The sequence below is a fragment of the Rutidosis leptorrhynchoides genome, chromosome 9, assembly GCF_046630445.1.
Source record: "Rutidosis leptorrhynchoides isolate AG116_Rl617_1_P2 chromosome 9, CSIRO_AGI_Rlap_v1, whole genome shotgun sequence".
NCBI classification, from domain to species: domain Eukaryota; kingdom Viridiplantae; phylum Streptophyta; class Magnoliopsida; order Asterales; family Asteraceae; genus Rutidosis; species Rutidosis leptorrhynchoides.
Window position 1 is genome coordinate 339,190,279 of NC_092341.1, and position 18,788 is coordinate 339,209,066.

General features: G+C 33.1%; 2 protein-coding genes and 1 long non-coding RNA gene across 4 annotated transcripts; 2 read left to right on the forward strand and 1 right to left on the reverse strand.

The window, feature by feature from the left end:
- Positions 1 to 557: 557 nt before the first annotated feature.
- LOC139869107 (uncharacterized) lies at positions 558 to 6,612 on the forward strand. The gene is made up of 2 exons (XM_071857432.1): positions 558 to 647; positions 5,815 to 6,612. Exons 1-2 carry the CDS (start codon positions 558 to 560, stop codon positions 6,610 to 6,612), a joined length of 888 nt encoding a protein of 295 aa, XP_071713533.1.
- A 333-nt stretch (positions 6,613 to 6,945) lies between these two features.
- On the forward strand, positions 6,946 to 12,811 carry LOC139869109 (uncharacterized). The gene is made up of 2 exons (XM_071857433.1): positions 6,946 to 7,443; positions 12,746 to 12,811. Exons 1-2 carry the CDS (start codon positions 6,946 to 6,948, stop codon positions 12,809 to 12,811), a joined length of 564 nt encoding a protein of 187 aa, XP_071713534.1.
- A 2,416-nt stretch (positions 12,812 to 15,227) lies between these two features.
- Positions 15,228 to 16,808, reverse strand: LOC139867393 (uncharacterized). 2 transcript variants are annotated; one of them, XR_011765817.1, is made up of 3 exons: positions 16,656 to 16,808; positions 16,161 to 16,466; positions 15,228 to 16,066 (listed from the first exon to the last, which is right to left on the reverse strand). It is a non-coding gene; the product is annotated as an uncharacterized lncRNA (long non-coding RNA). The 2 variants fall into 2 exon arrangements; XR_011765818.1 differs by having other exon boundaries at positions 15,228 to 15,550; positions 15,996 to 16,466.
- Positions 16,809 to 18,788: the final 1,980 nt, after the last annotated feature.

Here is an 18,788-nt window from a genome sequence, read left to right on the forward strand (position 1 = left end):
CCAGGGTCGGAACATAGTGTTATCCAAGAGGGTATCCACCCCACCTGGATTTAACGGAAAAATTTACACTAAAATACAAAAAAAAATACAAAATTTTACTAAAAAAATAAGGTTGTTTAAAGTGTTTATCCCTGCTGACAATGAAAAAATATATTTAATTTTTATACCCGCCTCATCTGTGTCTGGGTTCAAGTTACGCCACTGGTGGTATCTTCAGTCAACATAATTCCAAGAACATATTCCATGTTAAAAATCTAATCAACGTTTCTTACCTGATCGATAAATTTATCTGGTTGAGTCTTTCCTTCAGGAATTTCGATCTTCAAACCCAGATTGCACAAAGAATCTTCATGATGATCCCTATTGAACCCCCTCGGTGCATTAGCGAATGGGTTCATGTCTTCCCGTTGATTCTTGGTGTGCTTCGAATCAGTTTCTTAATAACCATGGAATAGGTAAAACTCTAACTCAACAATTCTTTGATTCAATCGAACGATTTCAGCATCTCTTGGATCAACTTCATTGCCTCAATCGACATTTCTGTGAAGTGGTTCTCGATGGTAACCTCTATGATGCATTCTTTCGATTACAACATGAGCTCTAATTATCAAATAATGCAGGACAAAAGCAAATGGGCAATCGAAATAGTATAAGGTTCACTAATATTGTGAAACCTCGTAAGTCTGCGGCTCTTTTTATTAAATAAATGTAATCTTAAAATAAACTAAATCAAAACAATCTTCAGGTTTAAGTAATAGAAACAAAATAAATTAAATAGGAAAACAAGATAATTAGAATTGTAAACAAAGTTTTATAGCTTCCTTCACAAGTCACGATTTGTTATCCCAGATCCAACCATTAACCTATTCTCATTCGTTCGGCCTACTTGAAGGTAGAAATTGTTACGGCCCCAGTTGTACTGATTGAGCCTCCTGAATCAAACACATATGAATTACCAAACGCATATGCGTCATTTTATTTTCTTGGGAAAACTATGTAATGTTTTAGTGACTACATGATCGTGTTACGAGTTACTCACATTCCGAAACATTTTCAGCGTTATATACGTTTTTTTGTTATAAATGTTCTAGCTATTTTTCTAAAAAAAAATATTTAATGTCTTAATTAATCACTAGTAGCTACAGCTATAGCTAATAAGTATTAAATCAAATTTTCAATTTAAGTTTAATCATCTACGCATAAGGTAACTTCCTTATATGGTTAAATCTCGGAATGACAATGGATCGGATATGAATTGGATGATGTCATATCCACATTCATATCTATTTAATTTTTTATCATCCATATCCATATCCATTTAGTTTAAGCTCATCCGTCCATATCCATATCCGTTGGATTAAGCGAGTTAATGGATATCCATTGGATATCAAATTAAATTTTAATCTAACAACGTTTTTGACAATTTAATATAGATTATAATAAATGTAAGTATTCAATCTTTATGTTTTTAATTTGTTACACATGTTTGCGCATGTTTTGATTATAATTCATCGCCGATTATGAATTTAATTTAGCAAAATACTTTATAATATAAGTAAATATATGTTTTAACTAATCTATATGTGAAACGACCCGTCCATATTACTATAAACGCAGTACGTTCTCATTGGTCCCATAGCGAGGTCTTTGACCTCTATATGATACGTTTTAGAAAATATTACATTCGTTTCATAAAAAGCACATCATTATTATACATAATGCATGTTTTAAACAAGTGGGCGATTATTTAAGAAATAATCCCCAAAATACATCGGTTTCCAAATACTACACACGTGACGTAACAGTCGAATATAATACATGACAAAGATTTTATTGAATGCAACACTTTATTTAAATAAAAGTATGAGACTCCATGCACAGCTTGCTCAGATAATGCAACAGCGGAAGACTTTCTTAAGGACCTGAGAATAAACATGCGTAAATAGTCAACACAAAGGTTGATGAGATATATAGGTTTATCATCGATATAAATATAGACCACAAGATTTCATAGTTATAAATATATGTACACTCGCAAGTGTATTAAAATATTCTATAACTTGTTGAGCACTTCGGTAACCATACTTAACCATTAATGTGGCATATTCCCTTTATTATGAAATCTCCCTACACTGTACCAAGTGTAGTAAAAACGAAGTACTATGCAACCGTTTACGATACTAGAGCGACTAGCCCGATTGGGGTTGTCAAACCTGATAGATCTATCAATAGGATTCGCGCTTACATGTTCTTACAACATGTAAATATTAGTTACCAAGCTATTAGGGAAGATATGCAAGGTGGTACAACTCAACGTAGAATATATTTTAAGTACTTGTGTCCATGGCGTAAAACAAAAAATGCATGTATTCTCATCCCAAAATATTTTTAGAGTTTAAAAATGGGACTATATACTCACAGTAGTAAAAGTATATTAATAATAAGTTTTCAACTTATTAAAAATATGACCGTCGTCCTTGGGTTCACGAACCTATAACAATAATAACGATTCAGATAATAATACGACATATGAATAAAATAAAGCAAGTTCATAGAATACTTATATAATAATTTTTAACATTTTATGTTAGTAGTCCATTGTTAGTAGTCCAAAATAGTCCGACAAGTTCAACAGTCCAATAATCGGTATATATATATATATATATATATATATATATATATATATATAATCTTAGAATTACCACACGATGTATTGTATACGTATTGTCTTTGCATCAACCCAGAGACGTATTGTATACTTATTATCTTAGAATTAACTAAGACGTATTGTGTACGTATTGTCTTAGGATTTATCAAAACATATTGTATACTTATTGTGTTAGGACGTACCAAGAATATTATTATACATATATACAATCACAGAATTAACCAAGATTATAATATTTTGTTATACTACTGATAACATGTAAAAACATATATATAGGATATAGGAAAAGTTAACAAGGATATGGTTAATATAGTTTTTATAATATAAATTTCGTCCATACAACGTTAATTTTAGCAGATTTTGTTTTGCTCGCCAAATATTCATTACAACTCCGTTTAAAGTGAATCAAATTGCTATGGATTCCTTAAGAAGTAAATTTTACAAAACCAATTCGAAAAGTTTATCCCAAGTAGTAATTTTTAGAGCTTTACCCTCTTTTTTGTCGGTGGACAGATTTGGAAAAATCCCGGCATCCACCCAATATATGATTTTTGATAAAATACTTCCACTTTGTCTAAAATAATGAAAAAATACTGGAAGTCTTATTTACATATATTAACATATTTCCAAAGTCTTAGCCTCGAACTTAAAGTCTAAGATAGGTTTTTAATTCCCAACCCAAAACAGCCCGCTTTTTACCGAATGGAGATTAAATGATATATGTTAAGTTTCAAGGTGTTCTTCATATGTACAAGTTATAAGTTCTTATATTAACTTAATATAACATCATAATACATATAAATAAGTGTTATTAGAGTTAAGTTAGAAAGATTAGATTAGTTTTTCAAACAAGCTTGGTGTTCACCAAAACAAGTTCTAGTTTTTACAAGTTTTATAAGTATAATAAGATAGCAACTATACAAGGAATTGAACAAGGATTTTGAGAAGTATTTTACCTTGATTATGAAGAGGAAAGTTGCTGAGATTAAAGTATGATATGAGAGCATTCAAGTGTGGGTTTTTAGTTTAAGAAAATGTGGAGTAAAAATGAGTTAAAATGGTCCTTAGTTATAAGCTTATAATTTTGGCTTTTAGTAAAAATATCTAAGATAAGTTAAATTGTAATAAGTCATGCATGACATATTAAATTGATTAGGTCATGGATAAAATATTACACAAATAATTGCAGATTTCTATTGGTATATAACAATAGTAAATACTTCTAGAAGCTGTGTATAATACGGGTAAAAATATCGTATGAATGCGAGTAGAATTCTTGAGGAAATTGAACGGAAATATGAGTATAGCTATCCTTTATATGTATTGGTATATTATAAAGTGTATTCAATACTTGTAAGGATGTATTTACACTCGTAATACATTATATGTAAATACATTTTAACATAAGTTAATTACGTCGTTTAAATAATAACATATATATTGTTTGAAAACTCTTTAAATTAGTAGTATGAAAATATATATATAATACTTTGTTAATATACTTAATGAGATATTTAATTATCATATTTTTAAGTTAAATATATATAAATCCATATATATACACAATAATTAAACAATTAAACAATTAAATCAAGTTTTGACATTCGTGAATAGTCGGAATAAAAGGGTGACCAAAAGCTTGTGTAAAACTCTTTTCGGAGGTTCAAGATTTATTAAAATTCATTGCTTATCAAGTCGGAATTATATAAAAATTAAGTTTAAATTTGGTCGGAAATTTCCGGGTCGTCACAGTACCTACCCGTTAAAGAAATTTCGTCCCGAAATTTGATCGAGGTCGTCATGGCTAACAATAAGAATGTTATTATGACGAATATAAGTTGATTCATAGGGTTTTATCATGATTGAGAAATATGGATAAAATAATTCGATTACTCGAAACGTATGAGTGAAGCTATCGTAAAAGAGTGAAATGAGAAAATAGGGATTCGTCTTATCTTTTGACGTCATCACGGTTGATCTCTGGATTAAAGAAAATCTTTGTAATCTATATAAAATTTGATTCTTCTGCGATTATGGAAATTATGATCCTCTTCGATTTAATGCAATAATCTGTCTCGATTTCTCTGTCAGATATTTTACTATAAATCAACCTCCTACGTTTCCTTATTTCCACATCTCCCATCTTTTATACTTTCTTCCTTTCTTTGTACTTCTAAAACATTTGTCAATATGCTTCATCCAGTTTTAATTCTTGATATATTCTTGACTATCACATCTGTCATTCTTCTTTTTCATCTTCCACCGGAGAAATACATTAATTTCTACTATGCTCTTGGGTTTATAGTGTTCTTAGTTTTCCCGTGTCTTTATATTGCTATACGCATCGATATACACGGTTTGTAATTTCTGCGTTGTAATTTCTCTGTTCTCTCTCTTCCGCTTTTTTCTCCCAACGTAAACTTTGTACCAAGAGTGCCAAAATTTTGCTAGTCTAATTCATCAAATCTGTCGATTTTAAGACGACACCACCACTCCTATTTAACTAGATTATAGCTAACGATCAGAACCAGACCAGTCTCGTCGGCGTCAGAGGTCCCACGTGCCGCCAAGAACATCCACCGTAGGTCGATTTTTCCGGCCAATTTACAAGCTTTTCCTGTCAAATCCCGGCGAGTGAACAATCACAGACCCCATTCCTGGCCCAAGAAGGTTTTTTCGCATAGAATATTACCACCCTTTGCCTCACCGCATTACTCCCGCTGACCGCCACCGCCACCGCCACCACCGCCGCCTGTTACCGGAAATTAAATTTTTCGGCTGGTTACGTTTCTCTCTCTCAATTTATCTTTGTGTTAACTGCTATCTAATTCTTGTCTATTACTAATATCACTGTTTTACTTGCTTTCTTATACTTGTATTTATTAGGTGTAAAAGTATAAACGTATTTCTGTCTAGACATATATTGATATATTTATATTTATATAGACTATACTGATATATTTATATTTGTAGTGATATCACTGTTACACTTGCTTTTCCTTTTGAAATCTTTATATTATCCATAGCATACATCTATATTTTATTTTATTTTCTGTTCTTAATATCATAAGTAATAACAAATACTTTTTAGCATAGTCATATTTTCTTATTTTTAGTCTCTACTTGGGTCATCTTTTGGTATATAGGTTAATATAGATCTTACGCATACCTATGGTAACTTGAGGTCATGTCCTCCTAGTTTAGGGGTGGGTAGGTCCAGAGGGGTTAGAGGCGGTAGTAGGGTGGCCACCCTTGGTAGGATTAGAGTGGGTAGTTGGAATATAGGAACCTTGACGGGTAAGAGGATTGAGCTTATTGATACCTTTCTTAAGTGTAATGTGGATATAGGGTGTGTTCAAGAGACTAGATGGAAGGGTGAAGGGGCAGTGGATATTAAGGACTATAGGTTGTGGTACTCGGGTTCTAGGATAGCACGGAACGGGGTAGGTATCTTTTTGGGAAATCTACATAAGGATAACGTTGTTGATGTGGGTAGGTTTAGCGATAGGATTATGTCGGTTAGTCTAATTATTAAGGAGGAAACTTTCACGGTCATTAGCGCGTACACACCTCATGCGGGTTTAAGAGATTCGGAAAAGAAGAGTTTTTGGGAATTGTTAGATGAGGTAGTGAGGGGGTGCCCAGCGAATCATCGACTAATTATAGGGGGTGATCTGAATGGACACATAGGAGTGGAGGCAGAAGGTTACGAGGGAGCCCATGGGGGTTTTGGGTTTGGTCCTAGAAATGAAGAAGGGCGCTCAATCTTTAAGTTTGCCATTACCCACGAGTTGGTTGTAGCTAACTCTTTTTTCAAGAAGAGGGATGCTCAGTTAGCCACTTTTTATAGCGGGGGCCGTTGCACCCAGATTGACTTTTTGCTCCTTCGTAAAGGGGAACTTAGGACATGTAGGGACTGTAAGGTCCTTCCAGCATATACGTGATCCTCCCAGCACAGATTGTTGATCATGGACCTAGTTACCCGGGGAAGAGTTCGTAGGAGGGCTAGGGTTGTGCAACATAGAATCCTTTGGAAGAACCTACATGGAACGAAGGCAGAGACTTTTAGAATGACTGTGGCCGATAGATTGAGTGTAGAAGGGGATAACGTAGCCCCTGCTAACGTGGACCAGTTATGGAACCGCATGGCGTCCACTATCAGAGAGGTGGCAAAAGAAGCTTTAGGGATGGCATTAAGGGCATCGAGAGCCTATAAGAGTAGTAGAGAATCGTGGTGGCTTAGTGATGATGTCTAAACGAAAGTCGCGTTAAAGCAGATGAGGTTTAGGGAGCTCATTACTTTTGGAGAAGGGATACATGCAGAGAGAACTAGGGTAGAAGAAAGATATAAAGAAGCTAAAAGAAAAGCAAAGAAGGCCGTAGCAATTGCAAAAGACAAAGCTTATGAAGATTTATTTAGGAAACTAGACTCTAAAGAGGGAGCTAATGACATATATAGAATAGCTAAAGCTAGGGAGCGAAGAGGCAGGGACTTAGTTAACGTCAAATATATCAAGGATGAAGCGGGTCAAAGTATAGTGAGAGAAGACCTTATTAAGAAAAGATGGGAAGAGTATTTTGCATCCCTTTTTGGTAGGGAAAGAACAGAGTGGAACGAGGAACTCTGTGAGGTTCGTGAATATCAAAACAACTGTTACTGCACGAGGATTAACCAGGAGGAAGTTAGATCAGCCCTACGAAAGATGGGGAGAAACAAAGCAGTAGGACCAGACCAAATCCCGATTGAGGCGTGGATGTGCCTAGGAGGCGATGGGGTTAGATGGTTGACAAACCTTTTCAACACGACGTTTAGAAGCGCAAAGATGCCTATGGAATGGAGACTCAGTGAGGTCATCCCCATTTACAAGAACAAGGGAGATGCACAAATATGTAGTAATTACAGAGGCATAAAGTTACTTAGTCATACTATGAAGCTTTGGGAGAGAGTGATTGAGACGAGGCTCCGACGCGAGACAAAGGTTTCAGAGAACCAATTCGGTTTCATGCAAGGACGCTCGTCGATTGAGGTGATTCACGTCATTAGAAGCCTTATGGAGAAGTATAGGGAAAAACAAAAGAACCTACACATGGCGTTCTTAGACCTGGAAAATGCTTATGACTGTGTCCCGCGCGAGCTGATTTAGAAGACTCTTAACGCTAGGGGTGTCCCAAGTAGATATATAAGAACTATTAGAGATATGTACGATGGGGCGAAGACTCGCGTACGCACGGCAGTAGGAAACACAGAGTTTTTTCCTGTAGAGGTAGGTTTACATCAGGGATCGGCCCTTAGCCCATATCTTTTCGCTTTGATCCTAGACGAACTAACTAAGAGGATACAAGATAACATCCCATGGTGCCTAATATTCACCGACGATATTGTTTTAGTTTCGAATTCCCAGGAGGAGCTTAACAGAAGGCTAGAGCAATGGAGGACTGTACTAGAATCAAATGGCCTACGGATTAGCAGACTTAAATCGGAGTACCTTAGATGCGATTTCAAGACGAGCGAAGAAGAACAAGAGGATTTAGTAGATGTCAGAATTGGGGATCAGATTTTACCTCCACAAGAGTCCTTTAGATATTTAGGCTCGATGCTTCACAAATCGGGAAGGATAGATGAGGACGTGACGCATCGTATATGAGTAGGATGGTTGAAGTGGAGGGCAGCGAAAGGGGTGTTGTGCGACAAGATGGTACCCCTTAAATTGAAAGGGAAATTTTTCAAGGTCGCAATCAGACCGGCCATGTTGTACGGCTCAGAGTGTTGGCCAATGACGAAAGCCCAAGAGAGGAGGATGGAGGTGGCAGAAATGAGGATGCTTAGGTGGACGTGTGGCAAGACCATGCTAGATATGATACCAAATGGAGTTTTTAGGGAGAACTTGGAAGTTGGGAACATAACCAACAAGTTGAGGGAAGGACGACTTAGATGGTTCGGGCATGTTATGAGGCGCCCACTTTTAGCCCCAGTTAGGAGAGTCGACACCCTCGTTGTTGGGGGCGTAAGGAGAAGGGGTAGACCCAAACGTAGGTTGGAGGATAGATTGAAGCTTGACATGAAGGAGCTCTTATTGACCGAGGACATGACTTCTGATAGGAATTTGTGGAGGAGTAGAATTAGAATAGATGACTAGGTTCTACATGGTGTTTATTTATCTTATATATTTATATTATATTTCTTGCCTACTTGCTTGTGTGCACTTCATATATGTCTTTTTTTTCGTGAGACTTTACGTATTGGCTGGACATGTTTTATGGATATATAATATATCTATACTTATTGTAGCATATTCACATGCTTTATTGCACTATATGGTTACATGTTTGTATTACATTATATAGCAATTAATTTATACGTACTTACATATCACATGTTTTTATGCTAACATAGCATACTTATTTGTCTATGCCTACATAGTATACCATCTATTTTATAATGCATATTATACCTACATGCTTCTTACCAACATGTTTACGTATACTTATTGTACTTACATGACTTGTTATACTTGCATATTTGACACTCACATATTTTACTTATATGTTATATTACTCAATATTATTATATGCTTTATTTACCTATATATATATATCGTATTGAAGTATACATTATTCATGGTAAAGCTTCTATTTTGCCAACTTTACTTGTATATTTTTACTTCACATATCGGATTTCATGGTTTTTTCTTGTCGGAGGTCCCTAGGAAGCAGTCTCTATGCTCTACAGAATAGGGAGGGACGACTTCCTCTACCTGGGGACCGATAGGTATCCTGGGTAGAAGAATGACTTCTCTTTTACTTTAGGGTAGAGGAAAGGACTGCCTACATCTAACCTCCCCCATACTCCACTTTAGTGGAATTGGGTATTGTTGTTGTTGTTGTTGTTGTTGTTGTTTGGAGTTTCATGCTTCCGTATTCTTTTCCCGACTTCAAGTCAAGCGAATAATGGTCTAGAATTCATAGATATGAAATTCGGAATGAACATAGCTAATGCTCTAAGAGAGAAATTGTAATAGCACAATTTGACTTGTGAAATTACCAGAATCCAAAGGAAAAGATAAAACTATCAATAGAATATGTTCTTGATATGTTTAGAGATTAGATTGAATGTAAGAGTCATGTAACATGGCACATGATGACGTTATGGTCTGTGAATCATTATGTTCCATTTAGAAACTCAGCATGACTTACTGTAATATAATCACGTTGATCAAGTGTCATTATATTATACTAACTCATGCTTCAGTTCCCAACATTACTTCAAAAACATTCATACTTTACACTCAGAGGTTTCAGATATTTAGAAACTAAAACATTTTTCTTTATGATGTGATACAGATAACGCGAAGGAATAAATGATTTTAGATAAGAATGGTTAAGAAAATATCTTCAGAAATATGAAGGATATTTATAATGGAAGATACGATGATATCTTAGAATATTTAAGATAAGAGGATGATGAAGAATATTATCCGCAAGGGTTTTAGAGTAAGGAGCAAGGTATTTGCTAAGGATTTTAGCAGACACCGAATCATTTGGATTTTTTGAAGGTAGATTTCGTCCTTGTGATTTGTCCACAGCCTCCTTCAGGGTTTGCTCAATCCATTTTCCAGTTCCAAACCTTCTCTTTTTATGTGCTTTGCTAACACAATATTCTTTATCATCAACTTTTGACTGTTACGATTGTCTACAGTTTCTGCTGCTTCATTCAACTTTTTTAAAACTTCATAGTACTGATTCATAGGCTGAAGTGCTATTCCGGATTTTAGAATTACAATTCCAGGAAATAACGTTATATGTATATGCAGAAATGATGTGAGATTCAAGAATAATTATTGATGCTTCCTGGAGTTTGGTATGACAATTATTGTTACAAGATGTAGATGGGTACATGACAAGGTTTTATAGTGATCTTTCAGAGAGATTTAAGTCAAAGAGCAATAAAGTTGCTGGTAAGCTTACTACTAATGTGGTGGAATATAAAAAGTTCCCCAGTAACGATGGCGAAAAGACAACGTATATATCAAGGTTATAATAAGGCTACTCCGGATGAAAAGTCGAAGTTGTCTTTTTTGGAGCTGTGATAAAATTCGCTATTTTGAAAAGGAATTGTAAAGTTATTTTGGGTAATAATAATGCTAAAGGATCTGACACGGATACGTGTTGAACCTTTGCTTAGGTTCAAGTGTCCTCCGAATGCATATCTATATGCATATATTCTTCGTATGTATCGTGTGATTGGTTCATTCTCTCGATTGTTCCTTAGTTGAGATGTTATCAAGAATTTTGAAGGGTTTAGACGCAGGTTGTCATCGTCAATACCTGTATAATGAATTCGTCGTGAATCTTGAATGATACGAATATCTTTATGAGTTCTGTGAATGAAAGTGATGTTCTAGTATAGTTTGAATTTAAAGTATGATTTTGAAGGATGTAGGAATTTAAGATTGATGGCACTTCTTAAATCTTGACTTGGATTTTGATCTGTCAAAATCAGAATATGTAATTGAATTCGTATGGAAAATGGTTGTCTTGAATTTTGTGAAATGATGTATATTGCTATGAAAGGAGAGAGTATAATTAACAATTGTCGAAACATCATTGAAAATGTACAGTGTAACATATTAATGTGAACTTAAGTATTTCTCGGGTATTACCTACCCGTTATAATAAAATTTCACAAGTAATATTTTGTACAAAAGAATTTTTATTACAGTCTTTATGAAAATATATGTATGTATATTTTCTTCAGATGTAATATGGATTTAATGAGTTAATATTATATTAATCTCATTTGGTTTACGGTTGGAACTAGAAATGAATAATCCCTAAAACTTTAGAGATTACATAATCGCCGCGGAATATTTATTCAACGTAAATGAAATAATGAATTAATACTTCATCACTCATTATTGTTGGTATCCCTTAGTGCCTGCGGTGCGTATGATGTTGATGCTCGTAATGCGGCTTGCGATGTTGAGGCTTGTGATGTTGTTGGTAATGCTGGTGCTGGTGCTGGTAGTGGTTTGATGTGAGTATAGATGATGAGAATTTGTTTTGTTTTGTTTTGTATTGTGAAAGAAGATGTACAAAGTTTCTTGAATAAAAAGAGAGGTCAAGAGCTTTATAAAGGGAATAAAATGATGTAGGATGCACTTGCTAATGAAGTTTTGATTTTCATGACAGTAATTTTTTTTTTACTAAATAATTCACCATGCAAGATACGGAGTAAAGGTCGGATAGCCTCAATAATATTAGTAATATTATACTCGTTGCGGCATATCCTGGAAAGGAGAGAGAAAATGGTGTTACGAACGGGTTCGCCGGTAAGTGCCTCATGTTCTTCACCAACAGGGCAATGTGGTGGATAGAAGGGATCACCTTCTTCTTGTCTCCAATGATTAAGTAGACTACGAACCCATCCCCAATTCATCCAAAATAGATGATGGCTAATTGGTTGATCCATTCTGGTCACACTGCTTTCGGAGCTCGAGTGAAATTCCATATTGGAATTCGAGGGACTTGAACTAGTGGAGAGTTCCATTTCGTACGATTGAATAAATGATTTTTTGTTATGAAATGATTTTCGGCTATCGGATGGTATTCTAATTACATAGAATATCTATATATATAGAGCAAAAGATTTCATAGATTACGGAGGAATTTACGAAATATGTTAGGCAAAGTTTACAGTAACAGATATGCTAAGATATGAATTAGCATATACGCTAAAATATGAACTTTGTCTATACACTATTTATACAATCAATGCAGTAAGATGTGTCTAGACTAAGAATGATAAGCATGTAAATTTATTGTCCCCTATTGTTTACGTAGTATTTCTTAGTAATATAAAAAAATTGTTCATGTGGTATATACTTCGTACTAGATTTATGAGCCCGTGCGTTCCACGAGTACTCATCCGAAAACATTATCTAGTATTTTGCAAATGTATATGAAATAACGATATTATATGGTCATTTCCGTAAGTACATTTGTGGGTTTCACGGTGGCTTAAAAACGTGGTATAGTAATACGTTAATATGTGTACATATTGTATGTGTTATACATTAGGTACTCAATTCAACGTCATTTGTTATATTCGTAACATATGGTATAGAAGCTACCGGCAAAATCTGAGTAGTATCAAAGATATTACATATACTACAGTTTATTAGTATCAAAGATATTACATACATGGTCGGTTAAAAGAGCAATACACGAAGGATAAACATTACCTATACAAACAACTACTCAGAATAGCAAATCTGTTTGTGAAAGAGCTAAATTAATAGTAGATAAATTTAATAGTTGCTACCAAAAATATTCACATGATATCTAATAAATATATATATATATATATATATATATATATATATATATATATATATATATATATATATATATATATATATATATATATATATATATATATATATATATATATATATATATATATAGTGGTAGGATCAAGAGGGAAGTAACCATTCGGGGGGAAGCGGGGGGAAGCAAAAAAATTTTTTTTCTTCGTTTTTTGAAAAAACTTTGTTCACGAACATTATAGATGAGATGAAAATATGAACATTTAGTAGAGACACTTTGTGATAAATGTTTTTATTTTGGCGGGAAAACGCTCGAAGAAGTAATATATTACAATTATTGTGTTTTTCGAGCGTATTTTGTGGTTTTAGCTATTGAGGTTTAGATATTAGGGTTTATATATTAGGGTTTATAGGGTTTAGATATTAGGGTTTAGATTTAGGGTTTAGATTTAGGATTTAGATTGAGTTTTTAACACGAACGGTTTAGAGTTTAGGGTTTAGGGTTTAGGGTTTAGGGTGTAGGGTTTGGTGTTTTGGGTTTATGGAATAAACCCAAAACACCAAACCCTAAACCCTAAACCCTAAACCCTAAACCCTAAACTCTAAATCGGGCTAAATTTTACTTCATAAAACATGGAAAAAAAAACCTTCATATTCTTCACGAACAATATTATCTTGAATGTTATTTTTGTCGATCGTTTTCCCGCCTAAATAATAACATTCATCACGAAGTGTCTCTTCTAAATGTTCATATTTTCGTGTGATCTTGATGCCGGAAAAAAAAAATTCAAAAAAAAACGAAATTTTTTTTTTTTTGCTTCCCCCCGTTTCCCCCCGATTGGTTACTTCCTCATTGATCCTGCCCCTATATATATATATATATATATATATATATATATATATATATATATATATATATATATATATATATATATATATATATATATATATATATATATAGTGGTAGGATCAAGAGGGAAGTAACCATTCGGGGGAAAACGGCGGGAAGCAAAAACTTTTTTTTTTTTCGTTTTTATAAAAAACTTTGTTCACGAACATTATAGATGAGATGAAAATATGAACATTTAGTAGACACACTTTGTGATAAATGTTTTTATTTTGGCGGGAAAACGCTCGAAGAAGTAATATATAACAATTATCGTGTTTTTCGAGCGTATTTTGAGGTTTTAGCTATTGGGGTTTAGATATTAGGGTTTAGATATTAGGGTTTATAGGGTTTAGAAATTTAGGGTTTAGGGTTTAGATTTAGGGTTTAGATTTAGGATTTAGATTGAGTTTTTAACACGAACGGTTTAGAGTTTAGGGTTTAGGGTTTAGGGTTTGGTGTTTTGGGTTTATGGAATAAACCCAAAACACCAAACCCTAAACCCTAAACCCTAAACTCTAAATCGGGCTAAATTTTACTTCACAAAACATGAAAAAAAAACCTTCATATTCTTCACGAACAATATTATCTTGAATGTTATTTTTGTCGATCGTTTTCCCGCCTAAATAATAACATTCATCACGAAGTGTCTCTTCTAAATGTTCATATTTTCGTGTGATCTTGATGCCGGAAAAAAAAATTTCTAAAAAAAACAAAAAAAAAAAATTTGCTTCCCCCCGCTTCCCCCCGATTGGTTACTTCCCATTGATCCTGCCCCTATATATATATATATATATATATATATATATATATATATATATATATATATATATATATATATATATATATATATATATATATTCAGAGATATCAATGAAACATTAAGCTGTTGATACAAAAGAATCTATTTGACATTGTTAATAGACTTATATTGAGTGAACCTGGGAACTAAATAACATGACATATTTTTATGACCGATTTTACTAAATAAACTATTGATTAAATTGACCTTATTGGTTATAGACCTTCATAATGGAATAATGTGTTTGAAAATAGGTGCCTTTTAAAGTACATAGCAGTCAAACTACATGCGTAAACTAAAAACACCCTGGTTAGAAAATTATAAAATGTGCAGTTTGTTTTAAAAAGTAATTTCAAAAATAGAAGATACCTCATTTGGATACTTTGGAAACTGATATAATGTAAACGTCTACTTTGGAAACTGATATAATGTAAACGTCTGACCGTAGCATGGATAGGGTACAAACATATACAATGGAGTTTATATGTATATAAAATCTTTTTTTCAACTAATCGATTGAATCATACAGGATAGATTATACGGGACTTAGAAATCACTAAGACTGGATTAGGGCATTTGACAATTTTGTCTCATACCTGTTTTGGACTTCAACCTCATCCAAACTTCATAAAATAGTACAAATTATTATCTTTTATGAACCACAACCAACAAAAAAGAAGTATTCGTTAATGATAATGTATAAAACATTACTATTCTGTTAATATTTGTACAAAATTGTTGAACATATTGATTACTTGAAGGAGCAGTAGCATCGGCATCCAAAAGTGGCAAGCGCAGCTGCAATCCAACATCGTATCTTTTGTCCTGGTTACTGTAGTATATATTTGAGTTGAATGAAGAATATTAACCTGGACAAACAATTTGTCAAGCAACTATAACTTCAACTTAAAAATGGAAATGTCCCTGGACAAATAAATTTTCTCAGCACACTCAATGAATTTGCTCCATAATCAAAGTTTCAGATCACTTTTAACCCATTTAACATGTATCATTTCTAGTTAAATCTTTAAAAAATGACCGGCTGAACTTTTTGGCACCAAGCATAATAATAGACCGACCCATTAGTATATAACTGAATCAAAATTGTCACCTCTACTAATTGGGTAAGGATTCACACTAATTTAAAGGTATCTTTATGTCTATATCTAAGGCCAAATACTGCAAAATTTATATGGTTGTGAAAAATTAAGAAATTGATAAAGTTAACTCATTTTACCAAATAGCTACAGTTGGCACAGGCTGAACACCGTTTCCTTGCTTATAAACTGAATTTTGGTAACTATCTTAACTTACCTTAGTGATAACCCAACTGATCAGCAAAGAACTGACAATAGGAGGCATCTGAACCCGTCACCATAACTTTTCTACATCAACATTATCGTACCATAACTAATAAGATGGATAATAAGAAATAAGAAGTATTTTAACATCAAAAAAACTACACAGGATTCTTTGCACCTCAAACAACCTCGAACTTAATTGAGGAAGTGTTGCTGAAATCAGGTACCTTATAAAACCATGTATACAATGTAGTATCAGCTGCCAACAGAAAGCGAAGGAATCCAAACTATTGAAAGCACCTTTCAAGATAAGAAATCACATTTAAACGCCCAAGTTCGCGATAAAACAAACCACAATTAGTCAACAACAAATAAAAAAATTAATCAAACATAAATGAGTACAATAAAATCATTTCAAAGAAAGAAAGATCTTCACCATACCCGGAACTATAATTGAATTCATCTCCATCAATTCTTCGAAAACCTTAGAAAATAAAAGATCAGACACATCATTCTCCACATGTTATAATTTGTCTCATTGGCCAAAGGGTAGAACTCTAAAAGTACGATCATACGAACATTATAATCTCAACATTACGAAATAAAAGATATACTCCCAATAACATGAATAAAGTTGCTCGAACACATAATAGGCAATGTATGAGACAATTACCTTCCTAGCAGTCAGCACACTCCTTTTGGTAATTAGGAAAAAATGTTGGAACCCTCTTTATCCTCGTTGAAATTACGTACACTCAGAGAGAGCTTCAAATGCATATAAAAACAGAAGAAATAATCTGAAATGACCACAAAATACTAACATAGACTTTTTAGAACAAAAATCATAATCTAAAATGTCTTGAATGTTGAGAAAAGCGACACCGAATTATAGCAAACCGCTAGTAATAATTAAAATAACGACAATAATAGGACACCGAGATTTAACTTGGCTAGCTCCCTGTGGAACGAACCGGACTTACTAAAAACTACACTACTGTACGATTAGGTACACTTCCTATAAGTGTTGTAGCAAGGTTTAGGTATATCCACTCTATAAATAAATAAATAACTTGTGTAAAATTGAATCGCATTTAATAGTATTTTGTAGTAAAAATATAACTATTTCGTATACACCTCTACGCACATCAAGTATTTTTGGCGCCGCTGCCGGGGAACTGCTTAAACGCCGGAAGCGAAACGCTATATAAAAAAAAAAAGATTTTTAATTTACTTTTGTAAAAATATGTTTTAATTTTTAAAAATACAAAAATATAAAAAGAGAAACAAAATATATATATTTTTAAGAATTATTCAAAATATATAAATTATAAAATATTTCTATTTCTATTTTTAGTTTGTAAAAATATAAGTTTTTATTTAATTTATATAAATATTTTATATAAATATTAAAACAGAAAATTTAAAACAGAAAAAAAATTAAAATTATATTCGGCTACACCGTAGCAGCCCAAATAATCTGGCCCGATTTTTTAATTCATGCGACCGCATGGATCCGTAGACCAAAACTCATGCGACCGCATGAAGGGTTCTGACACGCCAGAATTGACCTGGTACATAATTAATTACGGAATATTAATAATTTAATAATTATTATTATTATAAACCCTAATTAGGGTTAATTATAATATTAATTATTTTAGTTTTTAGTTTTAATTTGTATTTTAAGTTTTATTTAGTTTTATAAAATATATAAACTTATTACTTTTATAAAATAAATAATATAAAAATAATATTTTTATAAAAAATTGTATTTTTATAACTTTAGTTTTATTTTTCCGTATCTTTTTATTAGTTTAATTCGTAAGTTGTATATATATTTTTTTCGTTCGTAATTAGTTTTAAGTGTAGTATTTTGCCGTAGTTATTTTTATTTCTAGATTTTTAGGCTTTTCCGTAAAATCCATTAAGTGCTTTTTCTTTAGATTAAGATTTAGGTGTTTTAGAATTTTGCGACGCCGTTTTATAAATTTTAGTACTTTTTAAGTTATTGCCGTTTTGGATATAGTATTTCTTTTAAGCTTTAATACTTTTAGACGAAACTTTTAATTCTTAGTTTTTAGACTTTTAAGTTTCGACAAGCTACGTTCTTTTTATTATTTTTCGACCTTTTATTTTTCGACGTTTTCCGACGCGCTCTTTTTCTTTCTTATTTTTCGACGCTCTAGTTTTTAGGACATAGAATTTTATATTTCTTCTCTAAAATTTCTTTAAATTTCAACGAAAAATTACTTTAAGTGGTTAAATTGATAGACATCCAAAATTTTCTGGTTCGTAGTAATAGTTGGATTTGTTAGTGGCGAGTTGTGGGCTTCCGATTTAAAGGGTCCTGGCTACCTGCTGCATCTATTGGCTATTCGAAAAGTAGGCAAAATCAGAAAAGTTTATTAATTTGGTAACTTATATAATTTTTATTTTTATAACTAATAGGATATTCAGTGAATGCACCGAGCAAAACGTTCACCACCTTTTATACGTTCATCACCTGTAACTCGATCAAGACATCTAGCTAATATTGTCGCCGTTGATTTTTCTTTAGAATCGTCATCAAGTCGACCAAGTACTCCAATTCAAATTTTCGATAATCTGTTTTTTGAACCCGACCTCAGAATTGAGAATCCGGAGGATATTCAGGGACAATTCAGAGATCCTGAACCACTAATCATTCCTCCGGAACCACCAATCATTCAAACAGAGATTGTCAAGGAATAAACCATTAAATCAGAATCCTCTAGTGATTCAGATTTAACAAATTCAATCATGGAAAATCTGGAACCTCTAAGTATGG

Bases quoted from the DNA above. Each gene is read 5' to 3' on its own strand.
- LOC139869107 (XM_071857432.1), top strand. From the start codon at position 558: ATGGTAACCTCTATGATGCATTCTTTCGATTACAACATGAGCTCTAAT. The intron at 648-5,814 runs GTATAAGGTTCA...TTTGGTATATAG, and splicing joins GCAAATGGGCAATCGAAATA to GTTAATATAGATCTTACGCA.
- LOC139869109 (XM_071857433.1), top strand. From the start codon at position 6,946: ATGAGGTTTAGGGAGCTCATTACTTTTGGAGAAGGGATACATGCAGAG. The intron at 7,444-12,745 runs GTTAGATGGTTG...GTTATACATTAG, and splicing joins TGTGCCTAGGAGGCGATGGG to GTACTCAATTCAACGTCATT.